Below are 21260 nucleotides of genomic sequence, written 5' to 3'. Positions count from 1 at the left end.
TTTCCAAGGCCACCTTGATACAAAGCAACAACGCTGTTCTACTGCAGCGATGAAAAAGCAACATGGGACACGGATGGCAGGGAACAACACAGCACCTACCACCCCATCTCAGTACTCAGATATTTTCAGAGAGCCCCCTGGACCTCTGTGAGTAGCGAATACGTTTTGTGAAAACAAAGTCATACTGGCCTTTTTTCTTTTTGTGGATGTTCCTGAATGTGACACTTTGATTTTTGTATGGCATATGACATACCCGTTTATTGAATGGTTCTTTGGGAGGCCTGGACAGGAGCAGAAACTATTGGATGCATTACAGAGACAGGGCACATGTTTTCCCAATAGCCACATAGTTTAGGTTATTGGTTTTCAGGTGCTCTCTGAATCAGTTTCCTTCAAAATAGCTTTGCAGAACTCTGTTGGCTTGACAGGCAAGAAAAGTGCCATTAGCTTCCTTTTTTTCACAGAAGTGGGTCAGTTGCATGCCTCAGCTGGGAAGCTACCATATCACGTCCTTGCAAGTCTCACCTAAACGTTTTGCCTGCCTCACTCGCTTACTCTGAGATTCAACATTAGTCTACAGCCCCTTGCTATTAAAAAGTTTTGTTTTGGACATCTGCCAAGGGAGACCTGTAAATAAGAGATGTGGTAAATGCACTGAATTTCTTAGTGTATTTTATGTGCTAAATGTCCCAAATAGCAATACCACCTTCAGCACATAACATTTTAAAAACTAACCCTTTTCTCCCCCATTTCAGGCAGGGGTATGTACGAAGAATTTCACTCCTCACTGAATACAAGCAGCTTGACTTAAAAATTCAGATAATATGCATCCTAATAAGCAAGAGAAAGTGAGAAGCAGCTTGTGATGCTAAAGACAGAAGGGTCCCAGGAAGGGTGACTGGAATAGAGTTAACCCTATAGCATACAACAGAGCAGGAGTGGGCAGGATGGCAGATCTGGCCCACATCCAGACTCCACTTCCCAGCAGTCCCTACCCATGCAGCTTCTAGCTGGTCTCCCTGGGATCGCAGGACCATGCAACATGGGGCCATAAAACCAGAGCTCTGCCCTGGCCCCACAATCCCGGGGATGCTCTGGGGTCAGGGCCAGGATCTTGGGGTGGTGACAGCATGGAGCTTGGGCCATGATCTGCTGCCGGCATGCCCCTGCCCGCAAAACCCGCGCTCATTGCAGGGGCATGCAGGAAGCAGAATGCAGTTCTGCCCCATACCATCACTGCCCCAAAATCCCGGGGTCTCCCTGGCCCTGCCCACCCATCTTGCTCCCTTGCTGCAGCTTCATCCCAGCCACTCAGCCATGCACCCTGCCCATGTAGGTCCCGTCCCCAGTGGCGGGTGCAGAACAGATGAGTCAGCGGTGCCCGGGCAGCAGGGCTGGGTCCGGCAGCCGGAAGGAGCTGCCACAGCACAGGCTGCTGGGCAATGGAGTCCACCATGGGCTGGATTTTGTCCACTCCTCAACAGTGTCACAGCACTTGGGATGTGACAGTAAGACTGGACCAGGCAGCTGAAATAGAGCAAAAGTGATGATAAGGAAACCGGGAGGAAGCAAGACCCAGTGGTGGGACTACGAGCAGGTCTCTGACACTGGAGAGGTTTACTAGGGTCCAGAAAGACCATGGGGAGGAGAAAGGAAAGCAGGCATGGGTAAGAGTGAAGAGGAAACAGATATTTCAGCTCTGCTTAAGCTGCATTTTGGCATGTAAGGACTGAACAGGCCCAGGAGAAAGTAACACAGCAGCAGCAGCTGGCCCACACAATAGAGACCCTTTTACCTATTCAAAATGAGAATCCTTTGTTTTTAATCTAACCCAGGCAAAGGGCTGCACAAGAACCAAGTGATGGAACAAGACTTTGGGAGTTTGGCCAGTGGTCTAGAGACACCGATGCAGAGTAGAGGTGATCAATAAACCTCATTGTTACATACCTCACTACCAAGTCGGAGGTTTTTGATTTAAGAAGCAATTCATGGTAACCCAAGACACTGCAGCCAGCTTCACGGTTTAACAACAATCCGTGGCAGCTGTGGAGGTCTGCCCTTTGCTATCTGGGGTCCTTAGCACGTCGAAATCCATGCACTGCCTTTCCAGCAAAATAGCTGCTGGTCACCTTGAACATGGCCTATTTGTGAGACCCTCACTTCCCTCTCCTGCACACAGAACTGTTCAGAAACACTGCAAGAGAATACCGGCTTGCTTCGCTTCAGAATTATTATTCCATTTTCTGCTCTGAGACCACGCTAAGAGGCTTGGCCCACGCTACCACGTGTCTGGTGCCACATGAAAAGAATCTCCATGAATTGCTTCATGCAAAAATACGTCTCCTTATCCAGTAAAGGATCTGCGATGCACATATGTACCAAAGGAACCTCTGACCGGTATCTCCATTAGCCCTGTTTTAAATGCCTTTCACAGTAGCTGTAGCAAGGTTCATCTCAATCTAACTTTTCATCGAGCCACAATGACAGACATTTTCTAAGTTCCTTTCATTGAGAGTCAAGAGGTAAAGGACCCATATTTATTCCAAGGGAATGACAGAAGGCAACAAGCAAGTGTGCAACTTAAAGTTGTGCTTTAGGTTTGGCTGTAAAGCATTAGGGCTGTATGTAACTAGGCTATGTCTCTGCTGCTAAAATCTATGCATAATTTATTTATATTACAAGTTAAACATCAGAAACTGTCAGGAGGAACCCTAAAAGCTCTTTACTAGCATGAATTAAATGCTCTGCTCATCATATAAGCCCCAGGACAGCCATATGCTGTGATCCTGCACAATATCAGTAAGCTAATTAAGAAACTGCCTTGCCTTACTCCTCTGTATTGTGTTTTCTTAGGAGCTGAGTTCCTTGAACCTGCACTCTGCAGACAAATCTCACCCTCTTCTGCATTGCTTATTGTTTGTTATCCCCAAAGAGAAAGCTGGCTATGGAACTCCATTATTTTAATATTCCAGGGGCATTTTACAATTAGGTCCCGGAGGGAGGTCCCACTCAAATGTACCTGTACCTCAGCAAAGCCTGTATAAAATTTAAACTCCATTTTCTGCTGCAGCAACTGGACTACAAGGGCATGCAACTAGCCCACAGCCCCATGGCCACATGTAAAGTCAGATGTGAAGAGAGTGCAGCCACAATGAAGAATGGGCCAGAGCCATCCTGCACCACTTTGCTGAGACTCTTCTAGGCGAACAACGAACAAAGGGCAGTGACCTGTTCTGAAAGTAGCCCTGTGCCATCTTTCTCAGGTAAAAGGATTCCAGCTCAGAGATACACTATCTAAAGCAGAAATGTGAATGGGATAATAGAGGGAGAAACCATCCAAAGGGCTTGATCAGAGGATCTTTTTAGAGGACTAGTAAAACCACCATAACTGCATCTCGGTCCATGTGGGAAGCCCTTATGCAATGAGAGTGTTCTGCATAAAACTTACACTACTTAAGCTTAATTATAAATTTATTGTCACTTAAAGAAAGCTTGTCCTGCCATGCAAAACAATGTCCCCCTGACACCATCCTGAGGCACTGCAGTCATCTCCCCAGGGCCTCACCTCCCACTCCCTTCCCTTCCCCAGACAAGCTGTTTAGAAGGAGCTTGCACAACCAGCTCTCTCAGATCTTAAGATTTATGCTCAGTTGCCTTCCCACTTCTGTCAGTCTGAGATCAAGGCTGCCTCATGTGGGTGGGAGGGCGGATAGGGGAAATATAATGCTACTGTTATCATGTACTATTATCATGCCTGCAGGATTGGAAGCAGATAAAGCTTGAGAGTAATTCATTTTGAAAGCTCTAATTCCCAGTCACTTTTCTTGGGAGAAAAGCTATACATTAATCATTATTAATAGGCAAGGAGGGCATAACTGGCTCATTTTGACACAGCTATTTTTTCCCTTCTTCCTTGAATTGAGCTTGCAGCTCCTGAAAAGGTAACAGAATGGGGCCATCTGGGTAACTGGGTTCCCCCAGAGACAGGAAATAGGAGCACAGCATGGCAGCCCCTGGCAAGACACAGCTCTCGTGTCATCTAAGGCCCTTAGTTGCCAGTGCCCTGGCAATGCTGCCAGACTCCAGACAGCAGGACCCAATTTTCTTTGACTGAAAAGACCAGCGCTGTGAGGCACTGGGAGGACGCCAGAGGAAGGAAGCGACCCTGGAAGACTCCAGCCTTCTTCCTTTGCCCTGGAAACAAAGATCACAGAATGATGAATGTGGGTAGACAGTCTAGACCTAGCACCTAGAAAAAGACCACCCTTACAAGTTCACAAAAGCCAAGTTATAAGGCAGAATTCACAGTATCAGAACAATACGCCAAAGCCGACCCTTCAAAATAGCTGATATGTTAACCATTTACCACACTGCTACCTCAAGCTGGACACTATGGGACAATACTATTATGCAAAACTACTCATTTAGGGTAAGCTTCCCTGTTTAGCTAAGACAATCCCCATTAGTTTTCATCACTACCAGTTGAGCAGGACTGTCTTCTGGCGGACTGGAATGGGAAGAAAACGAATTCTCACTTGTTGGCACTATCGTGACTTGTTTGCTACCTAATCACTTCTGGACTCAACTTTTTGGCAGATACACGCTGAAAATACACCTGGCTTCATGTCTATTGAACCCTCCATGGCGATTCAGAGCTTATCACAGAGCTTTGTAGATTGATATATTTACTGCACTGAGAAAATGATTATAAGAACAAGTTAAGGAAATGGAATTGGGCTCATAGAACATATTCATTATTATCAGTGCTGTGCACACAACCTGTCCAAAATGTAATGAATTATATCTGTGTGGCAGTCTATATCCTACAACAATTTCTGGCTTTTTCAGGAAGACAGATAAATCCTTCCTGGACTAGATTTATGTCTTGCCCTTCCTAAATCAGGGGCAGGCAAAATATGGCCCACAGGTTAAATCTGGCCCATCAGGCCATTTCATCTGGCCTACGGGGCCCCTAAAAAATTTAGAAAATTTGTATTTATCTGCTCCTGGCTGCCTGTCAAAGATGACAGGAGCCAGGGACAGTGGGACCCAGGGGAAGCCAGCAGGAGCCAGTAGCAAGGCCAAGCCAGCCCCGCCGCCCCAGACCCCTTCAACCCCTCCCCCCCGCCAAGCCTCTGCCTGCCACAGCTTTCACTGCTTCCCTGCACAGCTGTTCCAGCACCACATGGCGCCAGCTGCACCACCAGACCATGGGAATGTAGGCCCATGCCAGTACCCTGGGGCCAGGGGCGGAACGGTGTGTGTGTAGGGGTGTGTGTGTGCACAATGAGGGAGGAAGAGACAGTATATGTGTGTGTATGTGTGCGTGCATGCACAGGTGTGGGTACAGCGAGGGAGGGACAGAGTGTGTGTGTGTCTGTGTATGTGCAGTGAGGGAGAAAGGGAGAGACAGTATGCATGCGTGTGCATGTGTGTGTGTGTTCATAGGGTGAGTCCCACATGCACACCCCACCATACACATGCACCCACACCTCCCCTCACACTGCCATACACACAGACCCCCACACCCACAGCCCCTGACATACTCCAGCCACCCTTCCCGCACACAACCCCACACAAACCGTATACCCATCCACACCCCACGTATCCATACCCCCCGCATGCTCCCTCATCCCACACTCACACCCCTACCCCCACATGCACACCCTCCCCCACACCCCACAGCCCCCCACAAACCTATACTCACCCCCATGACCCCCACAATATACAAGTTAGACTTCATTTTAAGCTACATGCAATCACCTCTATGTACACTACACAAACACGTAAATCAGTACAAAAATGTTTTTTGAAATCAAATTAATGAATGTTGTAGATATTTGATTTTTAGAATATAATTTGGTATTTTTCTGGTTCTGAGATAGCAAAACCCCTTGCTGAAAGGAGTACTTCAGGGACAAGGGGAGGGACTTCTCATGGCAAAGGTTGGGGGTTAGGGAGTGGGACTTCCGGTCATAAGATGGTCTCCTGGGGTGGGGCACCTGTCAAGGGGCAGGGCTACTGATGCAACCCTTGACAGCTTGCCAACACTCAGTAAGCGGCCCTCCACCAGAAATAAATCCCCGCCCCTGTTCTAAATACTAGTGATTTATTACGCCTCTTGTGTTCTCAGCACCACCTGAAACAGTATACTAGGAGGAGAGCATATTATTTGCACACAGGAAGGCCCACAAACATATGCCAACCTTCACTGACTCACTGTGCATCTCATTCACTGTCATGTCATTCTTTTTTCTACTATTTCAAACAAGTACTCAGACTTAAGACTACTTGCTTCTTACTGTACATTTTGATGCCAGCTGATAGAGATATTAATGTCTATCTATCTGAGGTAATACTGCAGCTCCATTAACATATTATCTGAGTACTTTATAGTCTTTCATGCATATATCTGTACAACACCCCTGGGAAGCAAGTCAATGCCATTATTCCCATTTCCTGGATGGGAACTGAAGTACAGAGGTTATACACAAGTTACAGCAGTACTTAAGTATCCTTCTGGATCTGGCCCTGAAGTGGCTTGTCCGAATCTACTGCAGAACTGGGAGTTCAACCCATGTTACCCAAGCTCATGCTACCACTCTCACCACTGGACAACAATGCTTCCTCGTGTCAGAATATCATGCTGGACAGCCAGAGGGAATAGTAATTCTGTTCCAGCTCATTTGTAAAGAATTTGTGTTTTAGTGTAAATCAACCAATTCTAGTACACTTATATATGTATTTGTACATCCAAAGCTGGCTCTTTGAACCCCGGGGCTATCTGCAACTATGACTCTCTGTGTAGTTGGAGAATTGACAGGAAAAGCTGCAACTGCAGATGGCAACCTGGAAAAAGTAGCACTTTGCATCTGTTTACTATGCAGATTAATTCACTTAACATTTGTTGACAGCGGGTCAGTTTAGCACAGAATCTGTGCTACAAAGTCAGCAATTTAAGAACTAAACTGTGCACTCTCTGTTCCCTCCGATGTAAGGTACAAGTGAGAATGAAAGGTAATTTAACCAGGGGAACAGTAATTAAACAGAGTATTAATTTAATTTTTTAGGTAGTTAAAAACTGTGTTGTTTCTGAGAGTCATGATGAATAACTGCAGGAGGAAATGAAAAGAACACCTGATTGCAAGTGCTCTCTGACCCAAAGGACTAAAGCTTCCACTCTTGAAGAGCAAAAAGAAGTGAATTATCAGAGGAATTGAAAGAGAAATAATTCAGGACAAACATGGAGACACATTCAAGGTCCCTGGCATGAACTTAGTGTGTGCAGGCTAACCTAAGTTCAGCTGCTCTCACAGAATGATCCCATTAAGTGTACTCTCTTACTAATGAGCCTTAATGTCTTAGTCAAAGTTGCAGGAAGGGTTGCTAAATGGCCTTGTTAAGATGTGTCATGTCACTGCATTATTTAAACTACAAGAAAGTACAGTTTAAAAGGAAAATGCTTCTGGATTGGAAATCCTAGCAGGGATTTTGAAAAACAACAAATTTGCAATCAAGAGACATCTTCGCTTCTATACACCTAAAAGAATAAAACAGTGCGATGGCATTACCATCTGTACCAACTGAATTAAACAACCATCTCCATTACTGATTCTATTGGCAACTATCTGTCTTTCCTTTTGTCCTTCCCAGTCCTACTCTTCCAGCACCAGGTATCTTATCAGTTTGACCACAATTTTTGTGAAGAAAACTCTATATGGTTTATTCCTGCCCCCCCCCCGGGGAAAGAACAGAAGAGGACAGTGGGGTTATATATTAGCATGTGAAGAAGCCCAGATTGAAGAAGCTCAGATGATGACACTAGTTATCACATTCAGGTGCTCTACTGCTGATAACACTACCAGATTATCTAAGAAGACTGAAGACATTAAGTCAAGCTACACTTGATAATACAGATCTGTCCTATAAATGAATCACCTCTATAGACAGCATTGCTCAGATCATTAGGACTTGGCTCACATGATTCATAGGATAATCTTTGGTTTTGCAAATGTACCATGACAGAATGGAAATACTCTCTCAAAGTCTGGCCCAACCTAATATCCAATTTTCCTCCAATTGATGTAAAAACCTGTCAAGATGGAGACCCCAATGAAATCTCTCCTGTAAAAGCATTTGATGCATCCTTCATTCCCAGTTAGAATTCTTGTGGAAGAAGCGATATCTTGTATTAGACCAACTAGACCGTTGCAAAAAAATGCTTTATTTGTAAGCTTTTGGGCTCACATGTTCTTAGGCAAAGGAGAATGCAAAGATCGTAAAATTTCTCCCAGGTAGAAATGCAACTTCACATTGCTCAGGAGAGCTGAAAGATGGTATAAATTCTCCTGGATGGAAAAAGGTAATTTTATGCAAATTAAGCTTGGATAAAACTTGGAGCAGTCTATTGACCTCAAAGGTGTCTGATGGCAAGCAGGATGTTGAATTTTGCTTCTTTCTTGTTAAGTTATCCGGTGGCAATATGAAGTTTCATTTCTACCTGGAAGAAATTTTACAATCTTTGCGTTGTCCTTTGCCTGAGGAAAGGCGCATGAGCCCAAAAGTTTGCAAATAAAGAAATTTTGTTTGCAACTATCTAGTTGGTCTAATACAAGATACTGCCTTTACCACAACAGCTCTGACTGTTTTTGCCTTTAGAACAACATGGCTACAACCTCTATGTCCTTCATTTCCAGATTTTCAATATACCCATCCTTGGGTATAAGTTCAACATGGTCCTTGGGACAGAGAGCTATCTTGACTTTCAGAATAGCATCATAATGCTCATAACTATTCTGAGCAGCAAAATGGAAATTCCTATCTCGGGAACCTAGTATTGTACCTGGCCATGTAAGTGAAGCTGGGTCAGAAAAGCGGCCTCATCATTGCTTATTTTCTTCCTGAGACAATCAGGCCATTCTCCACCAATTCCTAACTCTTTGATGTAGTTTATTGGTATGGCAGACTGCAAGATGAAACATGTAATGATCCTAGTTACCAGGCTACTGTCTTGCAACTGCCTTGCTGCCAAGTCTTACATCAAGTACAGTATCTAGCATTTCCACCTCACCAGTCTGAAAGACCTAGTTCTTGGCAGGTTGGATATAGAATGGAGTGGCTGGAATGGAAGTGTCATCCGGAAACTGTTGTTCATAGTTTCAGTCTAATATTGAGACACAAGACATATTAACTTGACCCAGGGCAAGATTTTGCTCAGGATTATAAAAGCTGCTGTTCCTCCACCCCCCCGCCAAAAAAAAAAAAACCCAAAGCCCAACCCAAATAAACAAAACACAGGTCTCTGGAGTCGATACAAATGCCCTATTACTTTCTGGCCCTACCTGACACTTTAAGATGCCGCGTATTCTCTAGAGGTGGTGTTCCTTCTACTGATTGTCCATGAACTGACTTCTGGCAAAGAAGAGAGGATGTGTGTAAGGAGTTTTTATTGAGGCTGATGGACAAATTTTGCAATTCTCTCTGGTCTTTAGTTCTCAGGCTGGCACACCCAGTGGTGCTTAGTGCCATCATACAGGGCTTTTATAAAACGCCAGTTTAGATTTAGTGGGCATGGAATGGATTTCTAACTACAATCCCATCAAGCCACCGGGGCTAACATCAAGTTTAATTCTTGTGAGCTTGGTGAATGAGAAGCTAGAAATCAGGTCTTGTGCTAAGACACAAGGCAGCTTATCTTGTTAGGTTTTGGGGGTTTTTTGGTTTGTTTTTTTTTTTGGAGGGGGGTTCACCTCTAGAGTTAAAGTAGTAGGTACAATGTGCTGTGAAGCCTAAATGAAGAAAAACATCTCTGGTGCAGACCTCAAAGTGATACTGCTGATGTTTCAGCTGATATACTAACCCTAAGCACTGATATTCAGCCAGTGTTCCTGCCCTGTCCACCTTCTGGGCCCTCCACATTGGGTGCAAAACAAAGAAGATCAGAAAATACTTCTGAAAAAGCAGGAACTAATTTAGCATCATTTCCCAATATGAAGCACAAGAGTTTTAAAGGAATCTGCTGCCCGTGTTGATAAATTTAATTAACATTGCTTAAAAAAGATATTGGAATGAAAGCAACTCTGCATGTGTAATAACCAGGCAGTGCATGAGCATTGCTGAGATCCATGGAACTATATTCACTCCTAGGAAACTAAGAGTCAAGTGGTTTCTTATATCTCCAATCCTTTCAGAAAACAATGCTGCATCCCTGCTAGAGTCACTTCCGAAGACAAGAAGGAATGTTCGGCAAGGAACAGAAGGGAATAACCTCCAAAACAAATACTGGATCAGGTATTTTTCCAAATGGTAAGTGATCTGTAGTTTGTAATTAGCTCTATTCATTAAAAAATGAATTTCCAGGACCAACAGAAGAGGAGCAGGAAAAAAGGGTTTTCACATGGGGACTTCAGTCAAACAGATGGCTGCAGCCTAAGCCAGCTAAAATGGCACACTTTATTCTCTGCTGGTTGTAGCCATCTTATCTTGGTTTTGCATTTAATGATGAGTTGCAGAGAATTTTGTTTGAGATGCCCACTGATTTGCAACAACAGTAATCACAATAATTAATTCTTATACAGCTCTCTTTCAACGTGCCTTACAAAAATAGATATCATTACCCACTCTGTACAAAAAGGGGAACCATCATAGCTTGGAATACTGCCCACATCTCTCTATTCCCAATACTCTGCCCTCTGTAGCAGAGCACTTTGGCTCACTCTAATCCTCAGATAAAAATGGTAAAATAGTATCACAACAATTTCCTGTCCACACAAGGGTTATTCATCCCAAGCCAGATTTAACTAATAAGATTGCCAAACTACTCCTGCAACTGTTGCAGACTTTCCATGCCCCCTGCCCCACTTACCTTGACCACCAGTTGCTCTGAATCACAAAGCAACTTCCCTATCTAACAAATGTGAGGTCTTTTTTCAGACAGAAAAGATACTACCCCCATACAACAGTAATAGAAAAGGACTGCAATATATTTTTGCCCTCTTCTGTAGCTGTAAGCACCGCATATATTTATTATCGACTACTGTCAAATAGATTTCAAGTAGTTCCTTAAAGCAGAACTTCAGTTATCCAAAAGGTCAGGGAGACCTCTGTAACTAGCAGTTCTCCATACTAAAGTGGCTGTACTGATCTGCATTCGTGATGCTGAAAAAAAGAGAGTCCTCCACACAACATTTTTTTTTCTCCGCCAAGAATAGTACTTTAATTAAGAAAAAATTTCAAATTTCACTGTGAAAGTAGAAGTTCAAGTAGATCACACCACTGCAGATGCTAATGAAAAATGTATGACATGGATTAGGTTAATCTATTAACGATCAATTTATTGCCTGCATTTATCAGAGATTCTAATATTCATTCAGATAATCCTTTTATCTTCACCATGACTAATTTCCTCTCACAGAACCATTAGAAAGTGAGGCGCTAGTAAGGAAAAATGATGATGCCTGGATCCTACTCAAAGGACCTTCATCTCCAGTGGGACTGCAAATAATTTCAGTAATGGGCCCTTTCAGAACACTTTTCATTACTTTCTGCATTCAAAAAGTTACTCAGGGGAATAGTTAGCACAATTTAGAGACCACGAGCCCAACCAGCGGAAATGAACCAACTTTCTGAAGATATATTAATCAGTGAAAATCTGACAGAAGTACACTTGAGTGCACCAGAAGGTGCAATGCAGAATCTTTATTAGCTTTGTATGAACTATTAGATCTCGTGATAAAACTGCAGAATTTAACAGCATATTTATACCGCTTAATCTTTTATGGGCTATTTACCAAAACCTCAAGGAAAAACATAGTAAACTGAACTTGGCCACTGTGTACAGACTGGGTGTCTTAGGTCTCATAAGCTCTGCTGAGGGATCTCTCACCTAAAGCGTCCTAAAAGTTATGCACCACAGTCTTTGTTCCTGGACATACAAATACCACCTTTAACCAAGTTTTTTTCTTTGCTAGCAATACTGGAACTACAGTCTTAAATGCTCAGCAGGCAAACTGTGCCTAAGCTATCACTATATTAAATGTGCATCTTCTGTTTGACAGATTCATAACTGACAACCCCACAGTTCCTCATTCAAAAGAGCTTGAAATGAATGCCTGTTAATACTTTCAGCTGAGGGGTATGTGGCTAAATCTGGATTAGTGTCCCAGATTTATCCATACAATTTATCCCCAGCAGCTGGACAAAAAATACTCCATTTGTACAGAAACAGCCTCAAAAAGGTAATTTATTTAGAGAACCTGGCCTTAAGCTAAAAATTCAGATGGACAGCTGAAGGGAGGACTCATCAAGCTATGAAAAACACTTGAAGGGTTTTAGTATACTTGAAGGATTACACCTGGAGTCCTACCACTTATGATGGTGTTTGCAATGGAAGGTTTCCTATGTGGGGTGTAACCTGGCAGTCATCCTTGTACCAAGCACCCTCTCCAGTGGGGGAAAAGGCAAACCTCTAGAGATACGTGCTCCATCTTGAATGAACGAGCAACTGCTCATGTATGTTCCTGGACTGTCAGGATTTACCAAGACTTTAATATCAGAGTATCTGTAGCGAAATCTATGCCTTTCAAACTAGGCACTTTAATTCACCCCTGCAGGACCCCTGATTTCAAACCCAATATTAAAAAAAAAAGAACAACAAAACCCTGCAGTTTTCAATTATGTTAAGATTCAGTGAACAACTGATACATAATCTATGCTATCATCTCACCGTAAGCAGCCAGATGTGTTCTTGAAGACTGTTGTCCATTCAGCATCCCGAGGCTTGGAGTCCTCATTTGGTTCACTCTCCCATCCAGAATGGGGGATAATCACCTCGTTTGTCAATGTCTGAAGACCATGGTTAATGATCACCATCTTTAGGGGCTCATAGGATGACAAGTTCCACAGCGTGCCTTCAGAAGGAACAGTGGTTATTAGTCTAATGAAAACAGAATATTTATTTTTACTGTTCATGCAGAATAGCATTCCCCGAAGATTAAATGATACAACAGTAAGACAAGAGGAAACTTATTTGCCTGATGAAGTTTCTTAGAATTCAGCATAACCACAGGGAGTAGGAAACATTCAGCAGTTATCAACACAGAAACCTTTCCCAAGAGTCATATTTAAAACAGGTTGGGTGGCTGAAATCACTGGCCCTGGTAATATGCCTGAGGAGTATGATGTGTGTTCATTAATTGCTTACCCAGAGCATGTGTGTATAGATGGAAAATGACAGGATTTGCTCTGCACAAAATGTAGATATCATTAAATTTGGAAATCTACTTATGCCTGAAGAAAACATGCACTCTACTGCCGCAAGCTGACAAAAGGCTTAATGCACCATGTAAGGCCTCCATTTAGAGAATATAGTCCAGGTGTTGGTCCTCTGCCCAGTTGAAATATCACCCACTACTTTCTGCATCCCACATTACTTTTATATGATCGCTTCGTCACAGGCCGAGAAGTGAATTGAGGGCAGGGATCCAAGCTGAGGCCGAGCACCCAGAACTACCTTTGTCTTATTGCCTCACCTCAATTATAAATCCAGAGCAACAGAAAACTCAAGAACCTGCCTACCTAAGCAGAGCCTCAAACAGCTTTAAAACTAAACAATTCAAACCATCTGTGACCTGGGTCTATATTTAATGTGTTTACAGCGACGCAACAGCAATCCTGTCTGATACAGCCAACCCTGACATAGATGGAGGTGGGTTTTTTTTTTTTACTTATCTGGTTATGCTGGCACTCGTGTGTGTAAGAAAAAGGGTAGCATATAAATCAGATAAATAAATAAAATAAATAAATAAGCTACGCCAGTATAAGTATTTCTAGAACAGTATACCAGTTTGCCTAGATTTACTTATTTAAAAATAGGCAGTAATTTGGACTTCTTTCTCCAATATGTTTATATAAAGTTCAGCCAGAACTATCATTTGCTCTGACTGAACTATATAACACCATGCCATTAATTGTATATCATTTATGAAAAGCTCTAAGTGAAAACTAAACTGTACATTTAAAAATGAAATCACAGGGAGAAGTACATTCATATTAATATCAGCCTTCATAAATTCAGCCAATACTAGAAAGGACAATAAAACCTAATCCTGTTCCCTACATGTTTCTAGCAGAATCATACCCCTCAAGGACATGGTTTAACTCTAATGGGAAGGTTTTTGCTAACATTTCCATATTCCAGAAGTGGCAATTCCAGCTAATGCAGAAGAACAAACACCCTTCCCAATCTCAGTTTTCCAGAGGCCATTGGTGACTAAATCAGAACTGAAATGGGACCGTCACATCATAGATGAGATCTGTATTAGTCTTACCTCCTGACATCTGAAAACTAGATAAATTGGAGGACTGGAACAAAAGAAATCTCATGAGGTTCAATAAGGAAAAATGCAAAGTCCTGCACTTCGGACGGAAAAATCCCATGCACCAGTACAGGCTGGGGACTGACTAGTTAAGCAACAGCTCTGCAGAAAAGGACCTGGGAGTAATGAGCCAGCCTCGTGCCCTTGTTGCCAAGACGACTAACAGCATACTGGGCTGGATCAGTAGAAGTGTTGCCAGTAGATCGAGGGAAGTGATTCTTTCCCTCTATCCAGCACTGATGAGGCAACACGTGGAGTACTGTGTCCAGTTTTGCCCTCCCTCCCTCCCACCTCCCTGTACATAGAGGATGTAGACAAATCAGAGAGAGTCCAGCAGGGAACCACAAAAATTATTAGAGGTTGGGGCACATGACTTACGAGAAGAGGCTGAGAGAACTGGGTTTATTTAGTCTGGAGAAAAGAAGACTGGGGGGGATTTAATAACAGCCTTCAGCTCCTGAAGGGTGATTCCAAAGAGAATGGAGCTAGACTGTTCTCAGTGGTGGCAGATGACAGGACAAGGAGCAATGGTCTCAAGTTGCAGCAAGGGAAGTTTCAATTGGATATTAAGAAGAATTTTCTCATTAGGAGGGTAGTAAAACACTGGAACAGGTTTTCCAGCGAGGTGGTGGTGGAATCTCCATTCTTGGAGGTTTTTAAGACAAAGCATTGGTTGGGATAATCTAGTTGGGGATGGTCCTGCTTTGAGCAGGGGTTTGGACTAGTTGACCTCCTGAGGTCCCTTCCAACCCTAACTTTCTATGATTCTATCAATAAGAGCATTTGGGAAGGAAAACAAGTATGTGGTTTTCATCTCCAATGAAATGATTGAAAACGGAGAGATTTCTGGAGGTACTGACGAGGGGAAAAAAATGAAAGTTTTCCCTAAAGACACTGAAATCTTTCCTAAACAGCAGGGCTGTGCAAAGCTTTGAGTGCTGGTTCAATTTGGAGGAAATTCAGTCCGATACAGTGGCCAAATCTCCAAATCCAGATCAAATCAGGGGACCAATAACAGGTCCGAATTGATTTGAAGCTCTCCAAATCAATTCAGAAAAAATTTGGAGAGCTTTGGTGATTTGGGCAGTCCCTGCCCATTGCAGCAGGGAGCTGGGGCCAGACTCAGAGCTGGTAAGTGGTGGGGGGGGTTTCCACGAGGCGGTGGGGACCATGGGGGGGACCCCTGCCAGCCCCCAGCCCCTGCCTGCTCTCCCAGCCCCACCCCCATGGCTGCCCTGCAAACCCCCAACTCCTGGTGCTTAAAAAAAAAAAGCCCTTATTTCCCAGCTGCTGGCCGGTAGGTGGGAGGGGGGCAATCCCTGCTGCTCCCCACTGCCCCACACTGCATGGGAGTCTCTGCCATGTGCCCCCCCCGACCAAACCCCGCTCGCACAGCCTCCCCCTATGGCTGCCCCGCCTTTCCAAGCTCCGGCCCTTTAAGGAAAAAAAACAAAAAAAACCAACCCTGGACTGACTCCTACAGTGGCCTCAGGGCTTCTGGGGGCTCATGCAGTGCCCCCCACACAGCACAGGACAGTGGGGCTCACCCCCGCCTTTGCTGGGCAGGATCCTGTGAGTCAGAACCCTTTTTTTTCAAAGTGCCGGGAGATGGGACAGGCAGGGCAGCCATTGAGAGTGGGCGAGGGATGGGGCCTGTGTGATTCAGAGATTCTGAAGCAGCCAAATCTCCAAATCAGATTCGGCAGAATCGATTCGGAACAGTGATTCGAATCACTGAATTGAATCACTGTTCCTTGAATCGGCCAAATCCAAATCCAAAGCAAATACTAGCCACTTCTCATGGGCCTACTAAATAGCAGGTAACCTTAGTAAGTATCAGTGTATATGAGTACGCTCACTGAACCACATGGAACAATTTAGCTTGCAATGTGCCTTTGAACAGAGGGCATTTAATAAAAAATATAGAGGACAATAAATGGTAAAAAGTGGCTTTTGTTTCAGTCACTTGTCAAGTTCCAAAGTCTTATAAACTGCAGATTTCAGCATTCCAAACCTTTTCTGACCAAATTAATACTTGTAGGTTAAAAAATCTAAAAGATATTAACTTACTGGATGCAATTCTGCTCAATTATACTGATGCTAATGAGTGGTAATTTAACTGGAGTCAATGGGTTTGCAACAGTGGGAAACTGATGTATGTGAAAGTAGGACTTTGTATACTTAGAACAAGTTTACAAGTTTATCTCTAAACCAGGGGCGACCAAGATGGGCCCATGTGGCCTGAACGAGTTGGCACCACTGATGTAAACAAACAGGAAAAAACCTGAAATACTACATCTTCCTTTAGGTGGGCAAGAAGTTATGTTAATAATTCCACCTAAACAAGCAAGAAGTATCAAGTGCCAAATGTCCTATTTTAATATCATCCATATAGGGTCATGTTAGGTACTAGGTCGGAAAGGGAATTTTATCTCCCCTACTAGTAGTAAGTGGCACTTAAAAAATAACCTAGGAGACTGATGACTAATAGAGCCTTAAGGGCCTGACACTTTATGACACCTCCTATTCAAAGTGGCATTTACAAAATCCAGACATCCGTTAAGATTTAAACAAACTTATTAATTATTAAACAAATCCAGTAGCAGACAACACCAGATGTTACCACTCATCCTTCTTCACTAGTATCTTTCTAGATAGCTACATAAATATTATTTGTTTGGCCTTCTTCACTCACCACACATAAATGGCATTGTACAAATTATGTGAGCTTTTAATAAAAGTTATTTGTTCTGGCTTTTTAACATGTTAACAAGAGACCATAAATGACAAATGTAAAGTAGCTTTCATTGTTATCCATTTACAAATTAAATCAACTCACCCTTTGCACTGAAGAATCTACTACACAAATGGGATTTTAAAAATGAAGAGAGAGAGAAAAACATGCTCTAAATGGCTCAACTGTGCTCCAAGAAAAGAAAGCACTCCAATGTTTCATAAATTCATACATTAATAGTTCTTAGTCTTCCTGATCAGGAAGATATACTGTGATAGAAAGCACAGCCAACTACCTAACAGCTAAAACAAAATATTTAAAAGCAGATAATGTGGGTGCAGCTACACATGCCGATTTAAGGTGCATTAGCCATTTTTAAGGCACATTAAGGGCATGCGTACCCTTAATGCTCCTTGAAAATGGGTACTTTAACTTATTCACACCTAAATTTGATACTTGCAAAAGGAGGTATCAAATTCAGGCATGAATAGCTAATAAGCCTTAACTCACATGTAGACATGCTAAGGCGCATTAACATTGTGTATGTCAACTGTTTGGGGGCTAACTTTAGTCCCAAGTTGGTCCGCACACTGTGTTAATGTGCCTTAGTGCATGCATGTGTAGACGCACACCTAAATCGCCTTAATATGCATTAAGTTTAGGTGCATATAAAAACACGTGTAGACACACGCGTAAAACCGAACTACACTTGTTATCAGAACCTTGACTTAAACTGCCCTTTCATTAACCACAATTTGGAGACACTCTCAAGCATGTGAATAGTCCCACTATCTTCAGTGGGCCTATTAAGGTGCTTAGATTTAACTATGTCCTTAAATGCCTTACTGGTGCAGAGCTCATATCATCCATTTAGAAAACAAAGCCATCTACTCCAAGACAGAATAAAAACTCATGAAAGAGACACTCCCTGGGGATTCAAGACCAAAGTCAACCTTCTGCAGATGGGAGTTAAAATTAAAGGCATTCCACTGGACAGGTTTTTTTTTTTTCATCTTTCTCTGAAACATTTGCAATCAGAAAGAGAATACCAACATGCAGTAGGGCAATTTCTATAGATTCTATATTCCTGTTGATTTGAGCTGGTAAAACATCATAAGAGAAAAGCATATGGAGATCAAAAAAAAGAATCAGCCTTTAATCAATCATAGTTGGTCAGGGGCAGTACAGATGCATGGCAGGACAAAATTTCTAAACAAACTATGAAAAACTTAGCCCCTTCAAATCTGTAGTCCAGTGGTTCTCAACCTTTTAAACTTAAAGCATCCCTTGGAAAATGCCACCTCATAGCTTTCACTTATTTTTTGATTATGGAAAAGTACTACAGCTATTCTTCTACTCTTGGAAAGAACTCAAAGCTCAAAACAGGTGAGGATGTTTTGAGACTTCTGGGTTTATCTTGCAAATCACACATAGGTGTTTGCACATTTAACAGTGCTTACAGTGCATGGCACCCTTAAAAGGATCTTGTGGCTGCCCAGGCTGAGAATCACTGCTGTAGTCAATGAATAACTGCACTCACACTCTAGTCTTATTTAAGCCAATGAGAGGACCACCTGCTCGAGTCAAGGTACTCCTGTGCACAGGTATCTGCTTTTTCTAAAGTAGCACTGGATGTAAATTGTAACTATTGAAAGCTATTTAGAAACATGGGGCCTCTTGGGCTGCCAAACAGTTGCTCTTGCAGCGGCTGCAGGACAGCAACAAGAAAATAACTTTGAAGTTAAAAAAAACCCTTTCCCCCTTCAGATTCCAGGATAGGAAACAGTTAGCAAAGTTTCCAGTGTCTCCCACTCCTGCCATCCTTTTTTCATTGTTCAGAGAAGAAATCAGTGATACAAAAAGAGAGAGGCAGAAAGGATGTTCTCCCCTCCCATCCTTTAAAAAAGTCAAGAAAGCTCTATAAAATGTTCTTATAAAAATAACTAGTTAAAATAGAGAGATTTCCATGGATGACTGCATGACAAACTGAGCAAATCCCTCAGATAAACAGTTCTCAATGAGAAAATAACTTAGAATTAACCATGGGACATACAAACACTAGCCAAGGGTAAACTGTGATAGTTGGAGCAATTTTCCCCTCAATGAGACAACTGATGGTGGGGAAAACACCTAAAATCATACTGAGCGGGGAAAAAACCACCAAAAAGTCATACAGAAAACAGCGACCTCTCTCTAGTCTCAGGGGACAAAGCTCATAGAAAGAAAGCTTCTCGGCGGCAGCCTTAACAACATTTTAATCTTTAAAATTTAAGTTCAATCAAAAAATTTATATTTTTAATGTATACCAGATGTGAGAGGAAACTCGAGTTAAGGATTAAAACCACCATAACATTACCTCTGCCCTTAAAAATCATTCACTGCATGTATTAGCATAATATCTTAGCTGATAAAACAAAAGCATAATTAGCTTAAAAACCCTAATTTATCAATTCATCAAAATTATTCAACAGACAAATCAATTCATTAACAGTAGCAGCAAGACAAATGTATTTATCAACATTTTCTAGGTGCTTTCACTAAAAGAATTTACTCCTTTGAACACTGATCAGTGGATTGCATCTATTTTAAAATTAAAATAAGAGGATACCCCATTGCCTTGCAGAAGATGATGTTAAGCCAATTTGCCTTTGATAGGAGCTAGCTAGAATATACATGTGGGTTTCAAACTATAAAATATTCTCCCTCCATCTAGCACATCAAGCACTGGCAGCAGCAACAAGCTTTTATTTCAGAATTATGTGGATTGCAGTAAATTGCAAGAGAAACAGCAGAGGTTATAAATACTATTGTAAATCCTCACTTTACTAAAAGCAATTAAGTCATATTTCTGATTTGCTGTGGGACTCTGCGTCCTAGGAGCTTTCTAGGATGGACGGGTTTTAAAAGAATTGTCACACCACTGACTTGCAGGTGTCTTTTGAAATCCAAATAATCTTTTTTTCCTGCTGTGCAAAGTTGCAGAATCCAGTGTTATTATTAAATTAAAACAAACCAAGAAACTGTTTGCTCTTTCATCTATGCGCCACACTGAATCATTTATCATCTTTAAAAAAAAAGCATGCATTTGCAAAGGACTTTTGGTGTAACCTGATCCTGTAGACACCTGTCTGACACGTAAGACGCATGCAGTCTTGCTCAAACTGTTTATAAGCTGTGATGATGAGTGTTGTGCATCCCAAGCTAAAAAGAGGTCAAGCTTGAGACCTCAAGCTGAATTACTGGGTTACAGTGTATCATGAAAGGTGATATATATTCTTTTGACAGGCTTCCCACTGGAAAATGGAAGGAGTAAGTGCCTCTGTAATTAGACAATACATTGATCATATTAGTGGATTTCCACGAGGAGGCAGTGCACATTAAAATAAATCCCAATGTGCTGCCAGACTTGTGACCATATATTGATGCTCAAAAGAAATGGATTTGAATTGGCTGCTTCACACTGCAAGTTTGCACTGTAGAAAAATCTAGGATCAAAAGATTTTCTCCTTAGAACATTTTTAAAGGTCAATCATTTTTCAATTAAAACCAATTTGCCAATACAGAGCGTCAGGAAAATCATGTTCTGCACCACTTAAAATATTGTGCGGGTGTCATTAAACAACAAAATTACATTTCAATGAGCACACAAAGAATGAAAAATTCATTAAAGCCTCTAACTTCTGATTGCTTGTCAAAAGACTGTAATAGACTTTGTGTCTTGCATATCTGATGGGAACACTTGTTCCACACCAAACCTTATCATTTAAGATAAAACCCTCTGCTGCTCTTCCAATTGGAAAAGATTTCCTCCCTTATCAGGTCAGTTCTCATTCTGCTCCATTTTTTGAAGTCAGGAAAGGATCCATTGAATCTGGAGTTCTACATAGTCCCAAGAGGAAGAGTCCAGACGGACTCAAGGAAGAGCTCCACAAACCAGAATTGTTCATGGCAGCTGCACTCATGAGCCCATGAATCCCCTAAGAAGCTGAAGTTTGTGCAATGCAGTACGTCCATAATGTTTTCCATTAACTCAACTTTGGGGATGTAGGTGGTAGGGGGAGGGGGAAATGGGATACATGACATAGCCCAAATCTGTCTGTGGGGTTCTGCAGGCACCGGTTTAAATCTAATATATCCTGAAGGGCATCTTC

The 21260-nt window shown here is 42.3% G+C and overlaps 1 protein-coding gene across 11 annotated transcripts in view; it reads right to left on the bottom strand.

The window, feature by feature from the left end:
• The window catches only part of ARVCF (armadillo repeat gene deleted in velocardiofacial syndrome), a 263050-nt gene that overhangs the window by 77193 nt on the left and 164597 nt on the right, over window positions 1–21260 (bottom strand). For all 11 annotated transcript variants that reach the window (XM_019539025.1, XM_019539028.1, XM_019539026.1 and 8 more), the window contains one exon: window positions 12725–12908. In XM_019539025.1, coding sequence (XP_019394570.1) covers window positions 12725–12908 — 184 coding nt within the window. The remainder of the gene's footprint in view (window positions 1–12724; window positions 12909–21260) is intronic.

The sequence above is a fragment of the Crocodylus porosus genome, unplaced genomic scaffold (assembly GCF_001723895.1).
Source record: "Crocodylus porosus isolate Cpor-Errol unplaced genomic scaffold, CroPor_comp1, whole genome shotgun sequence".
Lineage (NCBI taxonomy): Eukaryota > Metazoa > Chordata > Crocodylia > Crocodylidae > Crocodylus > Crocodylus porosus.
This window is presented reverse-complemented; position numbering and strand designations above follow the sequence as displayed.